A 16,735-nucleotide genomic window follows, 5' to 3' on the forward strand; every position below is an offset into this window, starting at 1 on the left:
GGCAACTGGCTGAGTCAGTGGGATCGTCGGTTCGAATCCTACTGAAAGAAGTCTGATGAGGAAATGTGGTGATTTCCGAAATAGCTATCACTTGTACCATTTTTTGAAATAATTGTTGCTTTTCCACAATTAGTTTTTCATTAAAAACGGCCCCAGCTCAATAAAAATTGTTGAATATAATCATAAACTATAACCAGTCGTTCCAACGCTGAATTCGTGAATGTCTTAACCGGAGTGTAACTGCTATCTGCATTAGCGGAATAGCTTAGAACTCTTACATCCGATTTTTCAGGTAATCAGTGCTTTTCAGCGTGTATCTCAGTAAAGCGCTGAACAGCTAAAATTACTTGCTTTGGAGTTTTACTCTTAGTATAGCTGAGTCTGTTGGGGAAATACACACTTCAGCAGCCAGCAGCCACGAAAAAATCGGCCTTAAATGGATTCTGTGATAGCCTTGATTAATACAATAACAACATCAGAGTCCAGGCTGCCTGATGGGCAATTTTTTAAGGTATTGTTTATCGGCCTCCAGTAGGGGCAAGGCACGTTACCTTGAAAAGTCCCAACTGTGATTTGGCTCGAAATCAAAAGACGCTAACAGCCATTTCGAAAAGTAATTTTTGCATTAACTTCAGCAGCATATAAAACAACAGGAAAGGAACTTCTATGGTTTCATGGATGAACTAACATAAAAATAAACTTCATAAACACTACTTTAATCAACAATAAAAATATACCACATTCATCCCATACGAACAATTGTGCTTTTCACACGATGTTGCCTTGGAAACCCACTAAAACGGGCAAACACTCCACTCTACACAACAAATGCAAATCTTCCATTGTGAAAGTTTCCACGTTGACTAAATAAATTGAAATTAATTTTAAAAAAATCGAATAATGAGCGGTCGTCAAGCTCAGCGCCGAAAGAAGCAAGCGAAGGGCAAACGGCTAAAGAACCAAACGCAAACCAGTCGCACAAAGTCCAAGCGTCGCAAATCGCGACCCAGCCGCGAGTACCAGGACAACGAGCGTGAGGTGCAACTGCTGCTGGAAAACACAAGTCTTTCAATCGACAGCAGCCCGCAATCCCGTCACGCAGATGAGCTAGTACGTAGTTTGGACTTCTTTTGCCGCAACAATGAGGAGGAGTTGATACAAACAGCGAGCTCTGCAACGCGTAAGTTGAAATTGAAACGAGAGCACATCCAGCGGCAAAGGGATAGTTATGAAGGAAGTATTGATGAAAATGCTGAGGAGGCGGAAGAGGACGCATCGCAGGATGACCTAACAAGCGCCGATACGCAGGACGATGATGCCTCCAGCGGCAGCGAGCACACCGCCTCAGCTGCATCTACGCAACAACGTGAACACACCGCTTCTACATATATACAAGTGGATGAAGATGTGCTAGTACGACTGCGTGCGGCTGACAAATTTATGCAAGACCCTACGTTGCTTTTCAAACCTGGCACCACTCTCATGCCGGATATCGCCTTGGCTGCACGTACCGCTGAAGATGCTGGTAAGCTAAAGTCATTGCGCGCCAACACATGTCGCATGCTCAACCGTTATCAAGCAGAGCGGCGCGCAAGAGATGAGCCGGTGTGCAAAGAGTTAGTGGAACAGCTCAAGCGCGTACAATCGGGCGCGTCGCTTTATATGAAAGACCGAACGCTCTATCGCAGCTTTTGCACCCACAAATTTCATACGATCTTCTGCGAACCAACGCGACAACCGGACGAGATACCCACACGCAAATTCGTGCGCATATACTTGAAGGAGCTGCTCTTCACCGCGCATCCACATTTGCTGGAAGAACACCGTATCTCAAATGAGCTGGAGGAGCTTTACGAGCAGTATGCGCATCGCCAGCAGGAGCGTGTTTGTGAGAAACTGCGCGCACAGCTGCAAACGGAGCGCCGTGTAGTAAATGAGCTGCTGCAGCGCGAGTCGAACAGCAGCGCTGAGCTAGAGTTGGCGAGCACAAAAGAGCGGCGTGCGCGCAAACTCGAGCAGCAGCTGCACGGTGTGCGTGCGCTACGCAATACGCTCTATGAGGAAGAGGCGCGTTCCAAGCGGCTACTAAAAGATATACTCGACATTTGGGTGCGGTTGAAGCAGCTACGGAAAACGCAGGCGTATCAGAGCACGCGCTTCAAGCTGCGCATCAGAGTGGAGGAAGATGCAACCAATGCGGCGGCGGAAAGTCATCGCTGGGCGGAACGTTTCGAAACGGATTTGAATGAGATTTATCGCGAAGAGTTGGAGATTTACTATCGCGCCAAGCGACTGTGGAAGTCGCGCGATCGCAAGGCGGACTTGGCAGAGCTTCCGGTGAAGCCGCGCAAACCGGACATCACGCAGCTATCCACGGAACTGCGCGCCAAGCTGGCCGAGTGCTTGTGCGCGCCGGGCGAACCCAAGATCCATGTGCAACTACATCGCGTCTGCAATGAGGAGTTCTACAATCTGCCTGGGCTGCGGCGTCTAAAAAGTTTCTTTATGAAAATATATTTCGATGGCGAGTTTGTTAGCGCAACGCGCAGCTATCGCATCGAACCCGATTTACGGCTACCAATGAACGAGGTGTTTGGCGTGTTTCTGGAGCGTCGTATGCCAAGAGACATACGCGTAGCGGTAAATAAAGAGGCTGTGCTTAGGCGGCGATTCTTTTATTCTGTACTTTTAAATGTTGCTTTTTGCAGCTCTACGAAAAGTTCCGGCTGCATGCGGCGCGCAAAGTTGTTGACATCCAAGTGCCAGTACCGCACGCGCTGCAGACTGCTGACACGGAGGAGCAACGCGTCACATTTGATACGCAAAAGCTGCCTAAGGTTAGCGGTCGCCTCACTATACGTTTCCAATGCGAGGAGCAGACGGATTTCGGTGCTCGCTGGCATGTGCCAAGCATTACAACTGCCGCCGCGTCGCTAACAAGCTCACCTTCAAATCGAGCGCGTGCACGAAAATGGCAAGCGGAACACTTGCTTGCGGAGTTTGACGAAAATGTTTCACATGTCGATGAAGACGAGACGACAACTGAAGCAGCAGAGCCCACAGAAAGGTCACTAACCGAGCCAATTCGCACCTGCACGTTTGAAGAGGAACTCCTACAATTCTGCGCCGTTGAAGAGTTAGAAAACAATCGGCGCTACAAGCTGCTACGTTCGCGTTATTTGAAAAATGATGCACGCACGCGTGACCTGCGCTTCATAGCACCGCTCGACAATGAGCTCGAATTCGATTGGCCCGACAAGGAGGAAGCGGTCATTGAAGCAGGCGATTGGATGGATGCGATCGACTTGCACAAGCATGAGGGCAAGAAATATCTGAAGGAACTTTATGAAGCGATACGTAGCCAGTGCGCACGTTTGAGCACAGCAGCTGCGAGTGTGGAACAACTACTGATCGGAGATGTGCCGGCCAGTTGGAGGTGCGTCACGGAGAGGTGCGACTGCTGTGCATTTTTCTGATGAATTCCCTTTTTTACATTTCACAGCACATTCTTCCAAGCTTTAAGTTTAATTTTCAACCCGAAACGTACACTAAGAGCGCCACTGAGCCAACAACCGGTCGTAACGCATGCGCTATCATTGGATATGAATGCTTGCCAAAACTTCAGGATCGTTTTGAATGTTGTGCGCGCCACTGGGATACCGGTGCGCATGCCGAGCTCAGCGGATAGCGAGAGTAAAGAGCGCAGTAACGAAAGCCCAAATATGTTCGTGAGTCAACGTAAGTTTGCGACGCATACACTTCTCTTCAAAGCGCTTTAAGCTTTCGATATTGTTTTTAGTTTATAAATACTCCAACGTCCGACCTTTCATCGCTTTGAGTTACAAGGACAAGTTTTGTCGCTCGCTAACTGTCGAGGGCTCGAATCCGACATGGAATGAACAGCTTATTTTAGAGTTAAGGTACTTGATGGCCTACATAATTTTCTACGCCTGTCATAAAGTTTTCATAACAACTCTGTTCCACCAGCGGTAGCTTAGCTGATCTGCGCGAAGATCTCAAGATTTCACTTTTTGACGAAGTGGTTGAGAACCACGTTAACGAGGATCTTAGCGTGCGCAATATGGATATTTATCAGCGCATACAAACCAATTGGTTGGGTGAATATCGTTTTCCGATCCACGCATTGCTGTCGCAGCAAAAGGTTTGCAGAATGTCTCACACGCAGTTCGATTCCCAACTCGCTGCCATTTATTTTATTTTTCTCGGTTTCCAGCTTGAGGGTGTGCTCGAACTCAATACCCCCAAAGTGCTGCTCGGCTACAAACAACCCACGTTGGAACACATCACTTCGCAAGCTGACGTCAATATAACTATCGAGCAATTCCCCGAAATCAAAGAAACCGTACGCCTCTGGTACTACATGAGCATTGAGCCGCATATAACGCTGCCGCGTCTAAATACCGCTTGCCTGGAATGCGCCGAACTGAAAGAGGTGCGTCGTCAGCTGCAACAATGGTGTCTACAAGTGCAGGAGCTGCGTCCACAACGTTACATCGAACCGCTGGTTTGCACAGCCGAGGGTAAGCGTGTATGCCTGACGCGTCTCCTAGAGCCAGTACCACTGCCGTTGGAGACGAGCGAACATCAATTGGAGCTGGTCTGCCGTTTTGTCGCGCAGCTGAATGTATTGAAGGGGTTTGATCCTTGCGCATCCTTCGAGGGTATTTGGCTAAACAATCAGTGTGTACTGGATACCAATTGGGGTACGGTGAAGGATTTGGGTGTGCTGCTGTGTAATTTCCTGCTCAGCATTGGTTTGAGTTGCTGGTTGGTGCTTGGCTTTGCGGCAGCATATGGCGAATGTGCTTTTGTTTTGTTTAGAAGTGAGGAGGGTGAGCTGCTGCTGATCGATCCGTACACTGCCAAGCGTTATGGCACACGTGATGTCTTTTGTCCGCTTTATAAGATATGCCTTGTGGTGGCGCAGGACAATGTAAGTGTGTGTGCGTTCGAAGGAATGTGATTGCCGAACTGTGTCTAAAAAAAGTTAATCTCTCTCAATTGTCTGCAGTTATATTGCAACATACAGGCTGAATCACGCGTGACAATGACAAATTATAATTTCAACGATGCATCCTTTTGGCTGCCAGCCTTCAGTAAACGCAACCCTGCTCCTTTAGGTGGCGTACAAAAGTTGAACTATAGCTATCAGCTTAGCTGCAATACTTTTGAATTGAAGCGCAATATTGAGCGCAAAGTAATGAAGAAAATAAATTCGTGGCGCGCAATGCGTAAGACCATTTGGAATCGGTAAGTTGTGGTGGGAAGAAAGTGTATTTGAAATTTTTAATTTTTCCAAAATTAAAAAAGTCCAGCTGTTTACCTTAGTTTAACCTCTTTCGAACTCTTACATAAACCAGCGCTTTTCAGCCACGTCTTCAAAGCATTCTTCAGAACTTGGAGCAGTTTTGTACTTCCGGTAATGGTTCATACGCGGAGGCCAAATATGCAGATCAAATAGCAGCCGAGTTCCCTAATTATAAGGTAATTAAAAAGGTCTACATATTTTTTGGACTTAATTCTGGGACAATTCCAGTTTCAACATAAATTTTGAAGCTGTAGAAAAATAACACGTTTTTCACGAGCTGAAATGTTGTGTAAAAAATATGATCTACAGTTAAGGAGTAACCAATCCTCATTGTGCATTTTTGCAAAGTTCCTATTTCCCACCTGTTAGATGTCGGTTAGACTTTGGAAGAATAGTTTGACAAGTTTTCGAAAGTGAAAACGGATATGAATACGAATACGAAAAAGGCTAAGGGTCTGATTATGCATACTTCGCATAACTTCGCACAACCATTTGTACCAGTGCACTAAAAGTGCAACTTAAGAAAATGTAAAGCAAAATCTAAATTCAACAGATCGCTAAGTTTTTAAAATTTCTGATAATTTCTGGGTAATGAAATACATACAAAATACATACAAAGTACACACGAAATTACAGTTTCAAGTTTATGCGAAGTTGTGCAAAGTTATGCGAAGTATGCATAATCAGACCATAAGATTCCGGTTAATCTTAAGCTTAAGACAAAGTTCTGAAATTTGAAGCGAACTGGAAATCTTTTTTTTTTTGTTTTTTGCATCTTCCAAGAGAATTTTTGTGGTTTCAAAATTTAAATTTTTTCAGGATTGGGTAGTGTGACTATCAAGGAGTTTTTATAAAAATATGCTTTATAGAGAAATTGTTAAAAAAAAAACACTACAAAGCCGGTCGAATTTCGACAGTAACCGATACTCCTAGTACATATTAACGTCATAACACGGGTGTTTTTAATACCCAACCTTGTGATTAAAATTTTCGTCATGTTATGCCAAGTGGAAATACGGCAGGTCTTTTTCTATAAACATTTGCCTTTAAGTATTACTGTGAACATGCAATTGCCATAATAAAATCTAACCAAACCCAATTTAATTAAACAAAATTTTAATTTCGTCGTTATTTTCCATTCATGCAGATCTACGGTTATGCGCTCAACTTTCCCTACACAAATTTAACATCAATTTCGGAGCGTATCAAGTCCACTGGCATACATTTGAATACAGATAAACGTGTCGAATTTTGTTTGGCAACACACATCCACATTTATCCCAATGATGTGCTCTCAGTGTGGATATTTCTCATATCGGTAATACCAAATCGGTTTTAATAGAAATAAGAACAATATTTTGCGTGTCAATATATGAAAGATTTGCAGAGAGCTGACTGCAGGTAAGTCAAATTTTATGCATAAACTAAATGTTTTGAGGTGGGACTAATAACGTGGGACTACAAAAAAAAATCGATTAAAGTTTATTTTGACTAGGCCACCTCTTTTGTATCCATATTTTTGGGCTCACTGAAGACGAGTTTGAAGTCCGGTTTGGTCCATCGCGTCAAGATTTTTTTCTAACCTCAAAAGTCCCAGCGGAATCCAGGGGTTTTTAGAGTCGCTGATCACGAATGTGAAGTCAGTTTTTTTAAAACCAATATGAAGGAGCTTATGTGGCAACCGAAATTAAAAAAATTCGAATTTATATAAAACTTGGTATCCGGGGGATTTCGAGGTCGGTGATTACGAACTTAAAGTTCGATTTTCAAAATTGCAAATTGCGGCTCCAATATGGTGGTCGAAATTTTTACAAATCATTAAATTTATAAAAAACTTTGTATATAGAGGGTAAAATAAAAAATATAAAAAGTGGTACGTACATATAGGTTTTTGAGGTTGTTGATTACGAATCTCAAGCCAGATTTCTGAAATCGAAATCCAAAAGGTGTTTTAAAAGATGACCACTGACTTTAAATTTCGAAAAATTTCTTATGTTATTCGATTACTTTCAAATTCAATATGTATATTTTTTTTAATTCGATCCGTCATTTTAGAGTTTGAAAGTTTTACTTCATATTCGTAATAAGCGACCCTAAAAACTCCTGACTGCCAAGATTAAATAAATTCATGAATAGTTATAAAATTTTGTCTGTCACATAAAATCCGCCAGGTTTATTGAGAACTACAGATTCGTGTTCAGTGACCCCAAAAACATATAAAACACCTGGTCTGGTCAAAAGAACCTTTCATCGATTTTTTTTTTGGTCCTGCGTAATGATAAATAAAACTCTTTTGAAATGAAAAGAAAATAGACTTAAAAATCAAATTTGAATATAACATACATACTTACATACTTATTTTTATCTACAGGCCTGCAAATATAATTTTATCTAGTTTTCCGTGAAAAAAAATGGTTCGCTGTTACTGATAAAGGGTTTCCTAATAAATTAGTGCAGAAAATGCCGCTTGTTGGCATAAGACCTACTACATGCATAACTAACCTATTCATACATAAGTACATACATACTATGTATAGTACAAATTTCAAAACAAAATCGCCTTGATCGCCTGATAGCTTTGCAGGCTTGGTGGTTATTTTTTAAACATTTTTTTTTTCTAATCAAACGATGCGCAACGGAAAGCCGGCAAAGATAATAAATGCACCAATAAATAAAATAAACGGTGTGTTGTTTGATAAGCTACAAATCCAAGGTAGTTATCTATTTTTTGTTTCTTCAATTTGGCTATAAAATATTTTACAACTATCAGTTGAAAGGGTGCGAGTGGACTTGCTAATACGTTAGTCTGAAATTAATGTCAAGCTTTGGCGTTTAACTGGACGCGTTAGAAAAAAGTATTAAACAACTCAAACAAAACTGCAAAAAAAAGCAAACTAAAACCAATATTAATTCAAAAACACATCAAAGTATGAAAATACCAAACTAAAATTGCATACTAAGTAGCAGTGCTAACCAATTTTTTCAATATATTGGAAAATTCGTCTGCGCATCGGCGTCGAGCTCAAAAGAAGTTTGCACAAACTTTTTTTTATATATATACTTTTTCCTTAAAGTTATTTTGGTGTTGCTGCCAATTAAAAGCGCCAAAAATGTTTTTGAAGACACAGCATATTTTTCAACGGGCATTTAATTACATTAAATGGCTTTTCATGCTCTACGAATTGAATACACAAATTTCGATATGTGAGCCCTGGGAGCGAGTGTTCTCGCGTAAGTTGAAAATAAGAGTTAAAGTTTTCTGTTTTAAAAACAAATAGTCATACTAAAACTAGAAAAATGTACCCAAAATTAAAAAACACATTTTGGAAAAACCTAATTTTCAGAAAAAATGCACTTTAAGAAAACATAAATAAAAAACATTTTTGGAAAAAAAATTAAAAAAACGGAGTAATTTTTAAAAAAATATTACTCTACTCTTACATATCTATAGAAAAAATTAATTTCTTAAAAAATGTTTACTAAAAGCAGAAAAATTATCTTAACAGAAGCAAACTTTTGTGTGGAAAAAAATTAGTGTAAATTGAATTCTAAAAAATAAGTTTTTTCAAGAAAATATTGGGTTTTCTATCTAACTCCAAAAAAGGAGAAGGTTCTCATTTCGTCGTGTATATTTTTAATTGTAGGCTTACCTACCCGAAAGGTGCTTCAATGCTTTTAAAAAAGTTTTTTATTTTATGCTTTTTTCAAGAATCTTACATATATAAATATTCATACCAAAACTAGAATAATTTACTAAATATTAAAAACCAAATGTAAAAAAAAAATATTTGTAGCAAATAGTAAATTTTTACGAAAAAATACACTTGTAGCAAAGTCTCATTTTTAGAAAAAAATTAAATTTAAGAAAGAAAGAGTAAGTTTTAGTATAAAATTACTGTAAACAATTACATATCTATAGAAAAAATATTTTATTAGAAAAAAATTACTTAAAAAAAATATTAAAAGCAAACGAAATTTTTCAAAAAGAAACAATTATTTTACGGGGAAAAAATTTGAAGAAATTAAATTCTTAAAAAATACTTTTCATTTTTATTTTTCTAAGAAAAAATCTGATTTTTTTTTTTCAACTTAAAAAAAATGTGCAGGTTCTCATTTCGTGGTGTATATTTTTATAGTAGGCTTACGGTACCGTAATGGTTAAACGTCGCATAGCGATTTCTACTTATAAACATCAACATTTTTTTGTATAGCTTTGAAAAGTGATTGCAAATTTCGTAGTTTTTGTTTTATTATAACAAAAATAATGCTCACAGTGATTAAATTTGTCTGAATGCTAAGCATACCTAAAACTGAATTCAAGTACAAACTAAGAGAAAATATTAAAAGATAATAATTATTTTACTTTGTGTTTAAGTAAATGACTGTTTATCAGACTAAAAAAAAAGTACGCTGAAAAGGTCGTTCACAGTTGATAAAATGTTCTGTGTTCGTATGGAATAGTGGCTTATGTCGAAAGGCTGGCTTTAGTATAATACGGCATTCGCAGCATACGATTGCGAATGACTCACCGGCGCCAAGCGGTTGAAGAACTTTTGGCAAACTAAACGTGCGAGAAATAGTACCGATACTATCAAGTCAATATTCTTATTAAGTCTCATCAAAAAATTCCTTGTGGTTTAAAGAATAAAGGGGATGCCGCATTATACTAAAGCCAGGTTCTCGACATAAGCTACTTTCCATACGAACACAGATTTATTGCATACACTTTTTGAATTGGAAATTGATTTATGAATTCATAGAAAGAAACTTACAATAGGGGTATTCACGATCCGGTGCATACTGTCTTGCAAGGTGCATAGATAGCATGATTGGCTAATCTTGTTGTTGTTTGAACACATGAAACAACAACAATCATGCTATTTATGCTATCTAAGCACTATGCTAGACCGCATGCACCGGTTCGTGAATACCCCTAATGAAACTTTGGAATTTTCTGTACTTGCGTACGCCCATGAGTGCATATGTCATAGTATGTAAAGTCCGACCGCTTAATCGGCATCGGCTAGTATCGGCACAAAATTGAGCATCGGAATCGGCATCGGCCTTTTTTCGCCGATTCTTTGCCGATTCTTCGGAATTTCTTTTCAAATTTTCAGGTGAAGCGACAGCCAAATTTAAAAAACATTTGCAGACAGCTCACAAAAATTATTATTTTTGTGTTGAAGGTGTTTCACGTTTTTTTCCATACAAAAGTATGTGCGACAATTTTTTTTATATGGAGAACACTGCCAGCAAAAAAAAAATTGCCAAAACTTAACGGGATTTTATAGCAGCTTGAAACTTGCACTTCATTATACTAGAATGAAATGGTCTACAAAACTGCATACCAAAATTCTGATTAAAGAGTTTGAAATTTTGGTGAAAATAAACCGAATTTTTCTAATTTTTGTACCAAGTTTGAATTTATATGGTGTTTGTTGTATACCAGCTAGACTTTTATAAAAAAATATAATAAACATTAAATAAAAAAGACAAAATCGGTCAAAATATCGCAATTCTTTTATTTTAATTAATTCAATTATTTCTTTTCTTTTGTTTTTTTTAACTCCGTGAAATGAACTGATTTATGAATTAATACGTTTATTTGTAATTTTTATGGAATCGGCATCGGCATCGGCCGATTCTTTCCCCATAAGCCGATTAATCGGCATCGGCATCGGCATCGGTACCTGAAAAACAATTGGAATCGGTCGGACTCTAATAGTATGTAGGCAACAAAACTTTGTTTTCCTTGATAAGGAAAGACCTTTATTACAAGCGAATTAGCTAATGATTGGTAATAAAGCAAAAGGACGCGTAAACCTTTTTTTTTGTATTGGCAATAAATTATTCTGATTAGAATAGATATGTACATCAAAATTTAATTGTCGTCATTCAATTACTACGCAGCTGCAATTTCTTAAAGTCCCCCCTATACCGGCACTTTCATTAATTTAGGACGAATTAATATTTCATACGTTTTTTTAGTCATAGCATGGGCCAGCTTGCTTTGACTTTTGATTTATACGCATTTATCATTACTCTATATCTTACTGTGCACTGATTGATAAGTTATCAGAATTTTCAAATAAGATATTTGACGCGTCTCGCAATTAACTAGCTGCCGTCTTTAATGCTATCTTAAATTATGTATTAATACTGCTATCAAATCGATCTGTCTTTAATGGCAATGGTCAATTTATTTTGTGGGTAAAATACAAATACAGGCATACGGGCATAATCATAGCGATTATTTTTTTTCTTAAAATTTCAGACCTTTTACTCGATTTATACAAATAAATTAGAGTAAAATGTCTGAAATTTGAAAAGCAATTGCTTATTTTTTATTCATAAGGCCCATTGTAGCCTAAAAGTTAAAATTAAATTAAATTTATCAGATCACATTCTACGTGAGTATTTTAAAGATTTTAATTAACATTACTACTTTTTATAGATATTCTACTTCTACTTTGCGCTTCAATTGTCATACTTGGCGTAATTTATGTGCTTGCATTAACGAGAATGCTGTTAAATGCATTAACCGGTACGTTGGTGCAGGACTCATATGGACTACTTGTGGAAAGTTTTATTTAAAGAAAAATATGCCACAGGTTATATGTAGCTGTAAACAATAGGTCTAATTTGAATTAAATGTATGTATGTAATTGTATCAGATATACTTTTTTTTATATGTGCATATATTTGTATGTATTTCTATTATGTACTAGCATTAGTTAATATTTTAAACAATTTGAAAAACAAAGCACTTAAGAAAATATATATATATATATTTTTTTTTTTTTTTTGTATCGAAAAAGGCAGGAATTTAATCAGAATATATTTTATTCTTGCCAATAATTTTTGGGGCAGCTGACGTCCAGATCTCATGGTTGCGTTTGACAAATTAGTTCTTATAGTGCCCCTAAACCACATAAAATCATTGTGCAACCCGGCCTTTCCAACCGTCTACATGACTTCCAGGAAATTGCATGCGTGTATAATGACATAAAATAATTGCAGTGATAAAGAAATAATGTTATTTAAAAATTTCTGTAGAGCATTTTGTATTTTGTATTTAATATATAATATTTATATTTTAAATCTAAAATCTAATTATAAGAATGTTAAATCTTTGTTGCAATATAAGTCTAACAGACTGTAAAAAATAAATAAATAAATAAATAAATAGTCAATATTGTGGAAATTATTACACAATAAAATTGCGCAAACTTTATTTTTAAGAAATGGTGCTCAAGTAAAGATGTGCAAGAAATATGAATGTGCGCTGTATATTTTAATAGTCTCAGCTTTAAAACGCAAAAAGGATATTAAAATTTTTTCACGCTCTTGTCCATATTTTACAGCACGATCTGTGCACCAAAATGACTAAAAATTGCCCAGTTTTCGCCATGCTCAACAAATCATTGTACAACATTGCGGCACCGTCACCGTCAGCTTGTTCACGTAACTTATGCCTTGGTTATAATGGACGGGGCGAATCGTAACAAATTGCGGCGAATTCGTAAGGATCTATTGATTTTAGATTGTTCCGTTTTACGTTACGTTTACGTGCATTATAACCATTTGCATTTATTTCCCATGCAATAGATAATTAAGTGAAAGTTCACTCCGTTCCGTTACTTCCATTATAACCCAGGCATTACTTCAACCGATTCAAGCTTCCTCTGGATATACTTGTGTAAACTTGCGGAAGTATGTCGGTCTTTGGGCGGATGTCTTGATTGACAACACGAGTGGTCGTAAAACTGTTGTATGAAGGAATTAATTTGGTCCCGATTCCGGTAGTGCATTTTTGGTCCCAAATTTTGACAGCTTATTGACATTTGTGATTTCATTTAGTTTTGTTTACATTCGTGATTTTCGCCAAGTAAATTTTAATTGAAATTATCCATATTTAAAACAATGTCCAATGATAAACGCACCATATATGTGGGTGCGCTAGCAGATGAAGTCACCGAAAAACTATTGAATGATGCCTTCATACCCTTCGGCGACATTGCTGATATACAAATGCCGGTCGACTATGAATCACAAAAGCATCGCGGATTTGCATTTATCGAATATGAAATGTCCGAAGATGCTGCTGCTGCAATAGATAATATGGTAGGTTAAAAATAGAAGGAACGAATTGAATGATTAATAAATTAATTTATTAGAACGATTCGGAACTTTGTGGTCGCACGATACGCGTAAATCTCGCCAAGCCAGTGCGCATCAAAGAGGGCAGCTTCAAACCTGTTTGGGCGGAAGATGAATGGTTACAGAAACATGCCGGCGCAACATTGAAAGGGGATGAGGCTGAAACATCTGAAGGTGGTACTGCTGTTGTCGAAGGTAGTGAAGTGTCTAATAGCAAACCGAGCGGGCCAGCGGTTATCGAGAAAGCAGAGCAGCGTAACCCACAAGTCTTCTTCGACATACGGATCAGCGGTCACGATGTAGGACGAATCATTATGCTGTTACGCGCTGATGTAGTGCCAAAGACGGCGGAGAATTTTCGTGCGCTGTGCACGCATGAGCAAGGCTTCGGTTATAAGGGCAGCACTTTTCATCGCGTCATACCAGAATTTGTATGTAGCACAAATATTTTCCGGAATTAAAAACAAAAATGGTAGTATCTCCCTGTAGATGTGTCAAGGTGGCGATTTTACAAACAACAATGGCACTGGTGGAAAATCTATATATGGGAAGAAGTTCGCCGACGAAAATTTCACGTTGAAGCACAATGGTTTTGGTACTTTATCAATGGCAAATTCAGGAGCCAACACAAACGGCTCACAGTTCTTCATTTGCACGACTAAGTAGGTTATTCTTTGAGGAAAATTATGTTTTCTAATGCCAGATTTTTTATAGAACCGATTGGCTGGATAACAAACACGTGGTTTTCGGTCATGTTATAAGTGGCGCCGATGTTGTGCGAAAGATGGAACGCTGTGGTAGCAAATCTGGTACGCCAACGCAGAAAATTGTAATTTACTCTTGTGGAGAATTGAAATAACCATAAATATGAAATTTTATTAAAACTTTGATTTTTATTTAATACATATTTCAAATCATTTCATTTTAATTTTTCAACTAAAATGGTATGATGCAAATTTAGTAGTCTGCAGCTGGATTAAAAATTCCCGGCCAGATATGAGACGTGAGTCATTCAAGTCACGTAGACCTTACTGTCGTTAGACTGCTTATGATGGTTCAGACAAGGCTGTTCGTATCCCATGTAATCTCGATCTATCTGCAAAAGAGATAACGTGGTTAGGGTACTGGAAACATTCATTTCAAACAAAATATTTTATATAATGAATCAGTTGAGATATAGCAGCATGGTTTTTAAATTGGGTTCGACTCAGTAGAGGGATCCTGAGTGAGGATAAATCATCATTTCAATCAATTCTTTATTTTTTCGTTACAATGCTTACCTTCATTGGACAAGCATAAATTCGAGCTCCGAACGATTGTTGTCTGCAATGAAAAACAAACTTTCATTTAGCACAAATAAGGGAGGAAGGAGCTTCAAGTATAGCAAATTAGATGATCAGTTAAAAGTAGACAGCATGATTGTTTAATTTGGGTTCGACTCAGTAGAGGGATCCTGAGTAAGGATAAATCATCAACGTAAAGACAAATACATATATGAATAAAAACGAAAGGCCTACCTTCGCATGCCTATCAATTTACGCCAGCCATCCGTTATACATAGCTTCTCAGTGTTCAACTAGGCAAACATTCTAAAATGGTATCAAAGAACCTTATGATAAAACTTAAGATGAAATTTATCGCAGAATTGTAATGTAACTATATTTATCAGTTAAGTAAAATTGTTACATGTATTTTTCAAATGAACTATACTATTATGTGAGTCATCATATAAAATAAAATTTTATTTCAGATGCGTAATGTACACATACTAACCTTTTCAGATATCCACACACCCAACATGTTTCTCCCTTTTAATATTGACACCTGCCAGTTAAATCTGTGCAAAAACCGAATAATTCTTAGTCCTGCAAAATAAATTAATATCCATTAACTTGCAGAACTGCAAACATAGAAACTGTATTGTTTTAGCTTTATCAGTATCCTTTTGGTTTATAGTTAGTGTGATCAGCATGATTTTATGTCAGCTTATTGTTATCATCAAGGTGAATATCTAGGGATGTTAATTAAATCTGATTATTTACAAACCTTTGTGACCACTGATTCGCCATCTGGTTTACAAGCATCTTACAAGCAGCTGGGTAAGGGCTGTAAAAAATACAGACAAATATACCTGGTTAAAACATATTCAAACGAGTACTACCATCAAATGGTAGAATAATTTTATCAGAATCCTTTTGGTTTAATTTTAAGTTATAAATCAGCAATTATTTTTACTTATGATTAAACTTATCATCACTCAAAACAAAAATATGCATACATTTTCTTAAAAAATTGTATAGCTTACCTTTTACCAGGGGATTAGAGCACATAGCACATGCATCGACATAAGCAGTTTTTCAGAATTGCCTGAAATAAGAACGCTTAATTACAATCAATTTACAATGAAAAATACATTTAATAAAACGTAGTTCTTCAGTTGGCCGTTCTTATCTATCCGCAAAAATTAAAATGCATACAAATTAATTACGAGAATTAAATGCAACACATTTTTTCAGAACGAGAACAATCATCAAAAAGGTATATCAAGCAGATTCTTGCAGGAATAAAGATACTTACATAGGTAATTTTATCCTCACTTTTCTAGCCCATCATTGCGGCCTTTTATTTCTTTGCAACTGCGAAAGTTGCAGAATACATGCAGAATTGATATTTTAGTAATATTTTATAAAATACTTCCATAATTAAATGTAACTTTTCCATGTTTTGCGAAACGAACAAGTTCACTCTTTGAAAACCGACAGCAAAATGAACGAGTTTGAAAATGGCAGATGGAACGTCTGGAAAGCGAGCCATCTAGGTAGTTGCCACAGCGCTCGTAATAGAAAATAGATGTTGATTCCAGTAGTGCATTTCATCCCAAAACCGCTGATTTCCCTAAAAAGGTGTTCGCAGGAGGGATCACGCAGGGTTGCAAGTTGAATGACTAGAAGTAGAATGCAAAGTTGAAGAGTGCAAACGCTTTTTTATGGCGAATATTTTAATATTTTTTTATATTTTGATATTTTTAGCCATTTCAATTTTTTTTTTCGTGCAACCCTGCGTGGGTTTAGAAAAATCGCCCCGTGCGAAAGCCCTATAACCGATTCCGGTAGTGCATTGGGCCCTAACCGGTCCCTAACCGATTCGATGAGCATTTCTGAAAGTTTTCTGAAAGTTAAATTTGCAAAAGTTAATTAAACAAATTCTAATGGCAGCTAGAAGAAAAATGACAATTGGCAAACATAT

General features: G+C 37.5%; 2 protein-coding genes, 1 long non-coding RNA gene and 1 other non-coding gene across 6 annotated transcripts; 2 read left to right on the forward strand and 2 right to left on the reverse strand.

Annotated features, from left to right (window-relative positions):
• Positions 1-118: 118 nt before the first annotated feature.
• LOC118744640 (coiled-coil and C2 domain-containing protein 2A) lies at positions 119-12,780 on the forward strand. 3 transcript variants are annotated; one of them, XM_036477784.1, is made up of 10 exons: positions 119-2,640; positions 2,709-3,436; positions 3,503-3,738; positions 3,800-3,920; positions 3,988-4,162; positions 4,235-4,954; positions 5,033-5,271; positions 5,382-5,505; positions 6,477-6,730; positions 12,694-12,780. In XM_036477784.1, the coding sequence occupies exons 1-9, from the start codon at positions 901-903 to the stop codon at positions 6,666-6,668; spliced, it is 4,275 nt and encodes a 1,424-aa protein (XP_036333677.1). In that variant the 5' UTR covers positions 119-900; the 3' UTR covers positions 6,669-6,730; positions 12,694-12,780. The 3 variants fall into 3 exon arrangements, with proteins under 3 accessions (XP_036333677.1, XP_036333674.1, XP_036333675.1); XM_036477781.1 differs by lacking the exon at positions 12,694-12,780 and adding an exon at positions 11,784-12,093 and having other exon boundaries at positions 3,988-4,954; XM_036477782.1 differs by lacking the exon at positions 12,694-12,780 and having other exon boundaries at positions 3,988-4,954; positions 6,477-7,466.
• A 379-nt stretch (positions 12,781-13,159) lies between these two features.
• On the forward strand, positions 13,160-14,373 carry LOC118744641 (peptidyl-prolyl cis-trans isomerase E). The gene is made up of 4 exons (XM_036477785.1): positions 13,160-13,453; positions 13,507-13,920; positions 13,979-14,151; positions 14,204-14,373. The coding sequence occupies exons 1-4, from the start codon at positions 13,253-13,255 to the stop codon at positions 14,346-14,348; spliced, it is 933 nt and encodes a 310-aa protein (XP_036333678.1). The 5' UTR covers positions 13,160-13,252; the 3' UTR covers positions 14,349-14,373.
• Positions 14,358-16,263, reverse strand: LOC118744642. The gene is made up of 7 exons (XR_004993575.1): positions 16,067-16,263; positions 15,795-15,856; positions 15,536-15,595; positions 15,263-15,354; positions 15,007-15,078; positions 14,770-14,812; positions 14,358-14,585 (listed from the first exon to the last, which is right to left on the reverse strand). It is a non-coding gene; the product is annotated as an uncharacterized LOC118744642 (long non-coding RNA).
• LOC118745329 lies at positions 15,669-15,752 on the reverse strand. Its single transcript, XR_004993631.1, has one exon. It is a non-coding gene; the product is annotated as a small nucleolar RNA Me28S-Cm3227 (small nucleolar RNA).
• Positions 16,264-16,735: the final 472 nt, after the last annotated feature.

The sequence above is a fragment of the Rhagoletis pomonella genome, unplaced genomic scaffold, assembly GCF_013731165.1.
Source record: "Rhagoletis pomonella isolate Grant_MI unplaced genomic scaffold, Rhpom_1.0 Rhpom_scaffold_00008, whole genome shotgun sequence".
Classification (NCBI taxonomy): Eukaryota; Metazoa; Arthropoda; class Insecta; order Diptera; family Tephritidae; genus Rhagoletis; species Rhagoletis pomonella.

Bases quoted from the DNA above. Each gene is read 5' to 3' on its own strand.
- LOC118744640 (XM_036477781.1), top strand. From the start codon at position 901: ATGAGCGGTCGTCAAGCTCAGCGCCGAAAGAAGCAAGCGAAGGGCAAA. The intron at 2,641-2,708 runs GTAAATAAAGAG...TGCTTTTTGCAG, and splicing joins CAAGAGACATACGCGTAGCG to CTCTACGAAAAGTTCCGGCT. The intron at 5,506-6,476 runs GTAATTAAAAAG...CCATTCATGCAG, and splicing joins CCGAGTTCCCTAATTATAAG to ATCTACGGTTATGCGCTCAA.
- LOC118744641 (XM_036477785.1), top strand. From the start codon at position 13,253: ATGTCCAATGATAAACGCACCATATATGTGGGTGCGCTAGCAGATGAA. The intron at 13,921-13,978 runs GTATGTAGCACA...ATCTCCCTGTAG, and splicing joins ATCGCGTCATACCAGAATTT to ATGTGTCAAGGTGGCGATTT. The intron at 14,152-14,203 runs GTAGGTTATTCT...GATTTTTTATAG, and splicing joins TTCTTCATTTGCACGACTAA to AACCGATTGGCTGGATAACA.